Source organism: Bactrocera latifrons, unplaced genomic scaffold, assembly GCF_001853355.1.
Source record: "Bactrocera latifrons isolate USDA-ARS-PBARC rearing strain unplaced genomic scaffold, ASM185335v1 scaffold_32, whole genome shotgun sequence".
NCBI classification, from domain to species: Eukaryota; Metazoa; Arthropoda; class Insecta; order Diptera; family Tephritidae; genus Bactrocera; species Bactrocera latifrons.
In genome coordinates, this window is record NW_017536852.1 from 205,276 (window position 1) to 211,577 (window position 6,302).

The window sequence follows — 6,302 nt, forward strand, 5'->3', positions numbered from 1 at the left end:
AAGAAGTACATGAAAAATATAAGTATAAAATAGATAAAAAAAAAACTAAAGTAATTACAATAATTTTTGCATAAGAATTTACCTCAACACTCATTTTAAATCTTAAATCGCTTTCAAGTAATTTCAATTTTAACTTTACAAAACTTGCATTTCCGCAAAAAACTTTGGTTGGCTTACTGCGCAGCTAGAAACGTATAGCTACATAGACATAACTGGCTTTCGCTAAACATATTATCACAGCTCTTTACTCTACTCCGCTCACAACTACTACAGTTTTGCATGCAAATATTCCTTAAAAAATTAAATCTTAAATGCACGCCAAAGACACATTTCCTTTGCCATTAAGTTGCTCAGAATGCGCTCGATTTAACAATAAAAATTTTGAACAAAGAAATATAAAATATTAAATAAAAAAATTAAATAAATTAAATAAAAGTAAAAAAAAAAATAATTTCCCATACCGGGAATCGAACCCGGGCCTTCTGGGTGAAAGCCAGATATCCTAGCCACTAGACCATATGGGATACTTAAAATTTTCACCCTCAACGCTTAGCACGTGATCTAGCCACATAGTACACTAGTACACATAAATTTAACGATCTTTATAAATATTTTTATGACTTGCGACCTACAAAGGAGTGGAGAAAATTTTCAAAATAGTTTACACATGATTCAGCAGCCAACTAGAAAATCTATAGTATATATACCACTGCTGTTTAAAATATAATATCAGAATATAGGAAGAAGAATTTTTTTGGAAATATAGTAAAAATGTATGAGAGTGCTTCCTTCGGTAATATTTAATTTTTATTAGGTTAGTTGTAGATTACTTCGAAAATTAAGCAAAGTGATATGGTTTTCGTTTCAATATATGCATAGTCTGCGAAAAAAGCTAGGAAATAAGGAACAAGCCTTATTTAAATAGCTTTAATCGGATTTTTGGGTTAGATTTTCCACAGCACATACTAGTGAAGGTCAGCTCTATCCATCATATTTCTTATCCATCCTGCTTTACAGCAAAGTTAGTTTTTCCATGATTTCATTTAATTGCTTGGGGGAGCTCGGAAAAAGAATAAATGGAACTTTTAGAACCTTTCCCTACCGAGCTTTGACTAAATAAAATTCTACTAACTACCAGATTTCACAGTTTATCAAGTTTTTTGAGACCTTCACGTAAAATAAAAAATGTTAAATAACTTTGTTCAAAATATCATAAATTTTACACGGTTATTGACAAAACAGCGGAAAATAAGTCTAAATGACGAAAAAAAATATTGTTTTTTTTTATTTCATTCAAAAATTCATAAATTTTACACGGATATTGACAAAATTGCGTAAAATATGCATAAATTACGAAAAAAAATATTTTTTTTTAATAATTTCATTCAAAAAATCANTCATAAATTTTACACGGATATTGACAAAATTGCGTAAAATATGCATAAATTACGAAAAAAAATATTTTTTTTTAATAATTTCATTCAAAAAATCATAAATTTTACACGGTTATTGACAAAATAGCGGAAAATAAACTGCATAGTCGGTTTCAAAATAATCATAACGGCCTTTAGCATTTTGAAATTTCTAACTTCAAACATAGACATAGAAATAAAATTGTGTTAAATCCACTTGAGGAGAGATATTCAATTTTCATAGTATACGAGCCCTTAACCCACAAGCATACACAGATATTTATATATATTTAAGTAATCACATATTAAGCATATTTTGGAACTACATAACTAAATTTCATTTCTAAACAAATATTTAAGCTCTTTTAACTTTTTTCCAATAGCAAGCATAGAAAAGAAGCCGGTAGCGTAAAGTAAAATGAACGATATTTTATCATTACTTTTGTTTACATTCTCTTAGACGCCTAGTTTGCATATAGCAGGGTCATCCTGTAATGAGTTTTTCTTTTTATATAACTAACACCCTATACTTTCTTATTAAAACTATTTATTTGCTCTAGCAACCCACTTATTTTTATCAACTTTAACTTTCACTTTAAGCGCATACCTCTTTAACAACTTTACCTACAATTACATAGAACATAGTACATAGAACATATAGTACATATATATACTAGTTGTTATTTTGTATTAATAATGAAAATTAACAAATACTACTACTACTACTTACTACTACAAGCAAAACATGACATGCGTCAAACAATTAATCTCGTATTTACTAAAGTCGCATAAACAAATTTTTCTTTTTTTCAACTTTTGATTTTTATAGCCACTGCAAATCAGTCGATTTTCGTGAGGAATCAAGACAATGGGCAATACCCGTACAAACTAAAATCCGGTGTTCATTTCCATTTGTACATCAATACAGCGCCTTGTGGTGATGCACGGATTTTTAGTCCTCACGAAAATGACACTGGTGTTGACAAACATCCAAATAGGTTGGTAAACAAAATCAAATGAAATTACAAAATTTTAACCTTAAACAAACTAGACTACTACTACTAAGTATTCAACAAAAAATAAATTAATTAATTAAAGAGATAAAAAATTTATTTAAAAAAAAAAAGTATATGAAAAACAAAAACAAAAGCGCAAATAACTTCATAGAAGGAACATTTGAATTGAGTTATGCTTCCCATTTTGTTATTTGTAAGAGTCTAAAAACATTATAAATATACTAAGCACTTATGAATAATTATATTTCAGCGAATATATTTGAGTTTTTGAGTGAGTGCCGGCATAATTTTTTAAAAAAGCATTTTAAAGAAAGTAGGACCGCCTTGCTTTAATTATAGAATATATCCATGAAAGAAATGGTCTTTTTTCATAAGTCAAACATATAATTGATATTAATCTTAGGTTATAAGTTAGTGTCAAAAACCATAACCTCAATTTTAAAACCGAAAATTGCTAAGCAATTTAATAGAATACTGCTGTACGAGTATATACAAAAATGAGTTCAAAGTCAACTGGAGTGCCGTTAGTTACAACAAATATATAATTATAACCTTAAAATTGCATCAAAAAAAATTTTTTTTTATTCTGTGATTAATGTTTACCACCGAAAATCTAAAGTTTTTCAAGCCTTTTTGGGTAATCTTCATGTATCTACGGATTATTTAAGTATTACACAGAAATTCTCCAGATCATGAAGATCTCTCCATGCTACGAAGAGTCGATATTGTGCAAAAATAAGTGAGCTTATTTCGGTCACAGCTCACAACGGCAATTGTTTGAACTATCAGCGTGAAAAAGCTATTGGAAACACATCCAGTAGGAGCATGGAGAATGGCTTCTAGCTACATTTGTTGATACCCAAGGTCCAAGCAAAGTAGCGTGATTTACAACGACCGGCTGATGGGTTTTTATTGCACAAATCGAACACCAGTGTCGTTAACGAGTGATTTGAAAACTTTGTCCTACTTAAGTAATTGGTTTCTTATCTCGAAAATAAGTATAGAGAAAGCCAGGAAGCCCGTGGAGCACGAGAACGACCTTACAATGTGCACAGAAATGTATTTCCTTATTTAACTGTCACCCTATGGTCTGTTGGTTGAAACCCTAACCTAAAATTCTCAAAATAATGTGGAAAATGTTGTTTAGGGTAGCGGTGGTTCCGCAGTATATAAGGACCATATTCAGAGTGTATCTATGAAATTATTAAGAGTTTTAGAAGCAGTTTATGACATCTAGCACCATGTATTTATCAAAAAATATAAAAACCACATTTAGAAATTGACGGAGAGCTCGCTCAAAATTCTAGCAAAATAATAAATACACGGTCCAATAGCAAATTGGTTAGGTAAACGTATAATAAAGTTTGGTACTCACTCAAAAACTCCTCAAAATTCCATTCCAAGCACAGAGGGCGTTAAATCGACACGTTTTAACGCTTTTTGTGCGCAATTAAAGCTTAGCTGTGTATACAGTTATTTAAAAGCGCCATTATTTACATTTCAAAATGAGTGAATTAAGCTATACATTTAAGTATGAACTGTATTTAATTCTATTTATTTAGAATGTGAAATGTACAATCGATAAATGAATTCTTTCTTCTCTTTTTTCTCTCAAATTTCTTTTTTCCGATAATTTCCAATTCTTTATATGTTTTGTTATTGTTTTTGTGTTATACCTTTGTTGTTCGCTTACATTGCCTTGTTGTTGGGTGAACTCCTCGCTCATGTCCGCTACCACTGTGCCATAATGCTGTAAACTGCTGCGCCTGCGTGCGAACCTGAAAATATCATACATCTATATATATATATATGTATATATATGCATTGCTAATATGTTAATACCACAATATTCTGAAAATTGGCGTTTTAAATGAAAATTGAACGATTTTGCTGCGGACTGCTGCCGCGCCCGCGCTTGCTAAACTCGTTTGCGCTTGCTCTCTTGCTTTTAAAAATCCATGCGTCGTATTATGTGTTGTGCGACGGCAGAAAGGCGCGTGGTCAATTGCGTACGAAAATCGAATCGGGTGAGGGCACCATACCGGTCAAAAGCAAAGAAGGATTACAAACATGGGATGGCGTACTGCAGGTGAGTACTCATTTCTAATGCACTCGAGAGATTTCCAACTAAAAATGCATTTTTAATACTTCCCACAGGGTGAACGTTTGCTCACGATGTCCTGCTCCGACAAGATTGCACGCTGGAACATTGTTGGCATACAGGGCTCACTGCTGGCCTCTATTATCGAGCCGATTTATTTGCATTCCATAGTTTTGGGCAGTTTATTGCATCCCGAGCACATGTATCGTGCCGTCTGCGGTCGAATAGAGAAATCCATACAAGGTCTTCCGCCACCCTATCACTTGAATAAGCCACGCTTGGCATTGGTCACATCGGCTGAGCCGCGCAATCAAGCTAAGGCACCGAATTTCGGCATCAATTGGACGATCGGTGATAGTGAAGTGGAGGTGGTAAATTCGCTTACCGGCAAAACGGTCAATAACCAAATATCGCGCATTACCAAGCAGATGTACTTCATGAAGTATGGCTATTTGATGAAAAATTTGCCCGGCATACCAAATCGCAAGCTCACGACCGATTACGGGCAAACAAAGGAGAGGGTTAAGGACTACCAGGTGAGTGTTTTGGCGGATTTTGAGCTATTCTCGTTATTTATCTTAGTATGAAATATATTTATAATCATACAAACAAGCAAGTTGTTGAATATATTCCAATCATTTTCATACTTTTGGATTTAAAGGTTATGATTTTTTCGTCAAGATTATAGTTCAAAGCTTCATTTAGTCCACATTAGCGCCAAAAACACAGTATTAATTTGTTTTCTAACTTTCAGATTGCCAAGAAAGAGCTATTTGCGGCTTTTCGTCGCGAAGATCTCGGCAGCTGGCTGAAAAAACCAATGGAACAAGATCAATTTGCGCTTCCGGAATGACTCCATTGTCATCCTTTTGTTGTAAGTTTGTATAAGAATGTAAAATTTGTACATTTCGTGCAATTTTTATGCTTACTGTTATTAATCAATTATTTAATGTCATGCGTTTTTAATGATAATACCGAAATAAGAGATATATTAAACAGTGGAGCACCATTGAAAAGACAAATGGCACTAAACGAAACCATACCAACATTTAAGCGCATGAATAGTATTGAATCGAAATTTGAATCGGATTTTGTATCGAGTTTAAAATCTAGTTTTGGGTCGTTTTTGGAATCGGTTTTTGAATCGATTTTAAAGTTGATTTTTGATTCGTTTTTTAAACCGAGTTATAAGTCGCGTCTTAAGTCGAGTTATGAGTCGAGTTTTGAATCGGACGACCTTGAATATAGTATGGATCCAATAATTGGCGAAGTCGTAGAAGAGCATAATGCGTTTGAGGAAGAACAAAATATAAATTTAAACACATTTGTTGCTAACAAAAAGCTTAATAAGAATATTTGCTCTAGAATATTTCTAGAATAGAATGTAGCTAATATGCTGGAACTAAGTAAAGCAAGTATTATGGCGTTTTAGTCTGAATAAAAAACAATAAAATCATACACACACATACCCATTCATAACCCATCACACACACACTAAAAAAACACTACAGAGTTATAGAACAATATTAAAGTCCTCGAATATATTTTTTGTCTACTGTAGTCGCAAAATGTGTAAATATTTCGAAATCAAAACTAAAAACACTGTCTCTTATACACATCTAGATGTGTATAAGAGACAGGCTGGCGAGAGTCACTCGAACACTCACTTAAAATACTTGAAAGCAAAGGCAAAGAGTCGCAAAAGAAAGGAAAATATTTTTAGCTAAATCAAAAGATACACATACACACCCTCATATGAATATATATACATAC

General features: G+C 32.6%; 1 protein-coding gene and 1 non-coding gene across 6 annotated transcripts in view; one reads left to right on the forward strand and one right to left on the reverse strand.

The window, feature by feature from the left end:
• The window catches only part of LOC108971053 (double-stranded RNA-specific editase Adar), a 156,336-nt gene that overhangs the window by 149,535 nt on the left and 499 nt on the right, over positions 1-6,302 (forward strand). For 3 of the 5 annotated variants that reach the window (XM_018936848.1, XM_018936847.1, XM_018936844.1), the window contains exons 8-11: positions 2,242-2,410; positions 4,418-4,517; positions 4,586-5,065; positions 5,284-5,403. In XM_018936848.1, the coding sequence (XP_018792393.1) occupies positions 2,242-2,410; positions 4,418-4,517; positions 4,586-5,065; positions 5,284-5,382 (848 nt within the window). In that variant the 3' untranslated portion in view covers positions 5,383-5,403. Of the gene's footprint in view, positions 1-2,241; positions 2,411-4,417; positions 4,518-4,585; positions 5,066-5,283; positions 5,404-6,302 lie in introns of those variants that run through there. The other 2 variants (XM_018936846.1, XM_018936845.1) reach the window with 1 other exon arrangement.
• Positions 453-524, reverse strand: Trnae-uuc. The gene has a single exon. It is a non-coding gene; the product is annotated as a tRNA-Glu (tRNA).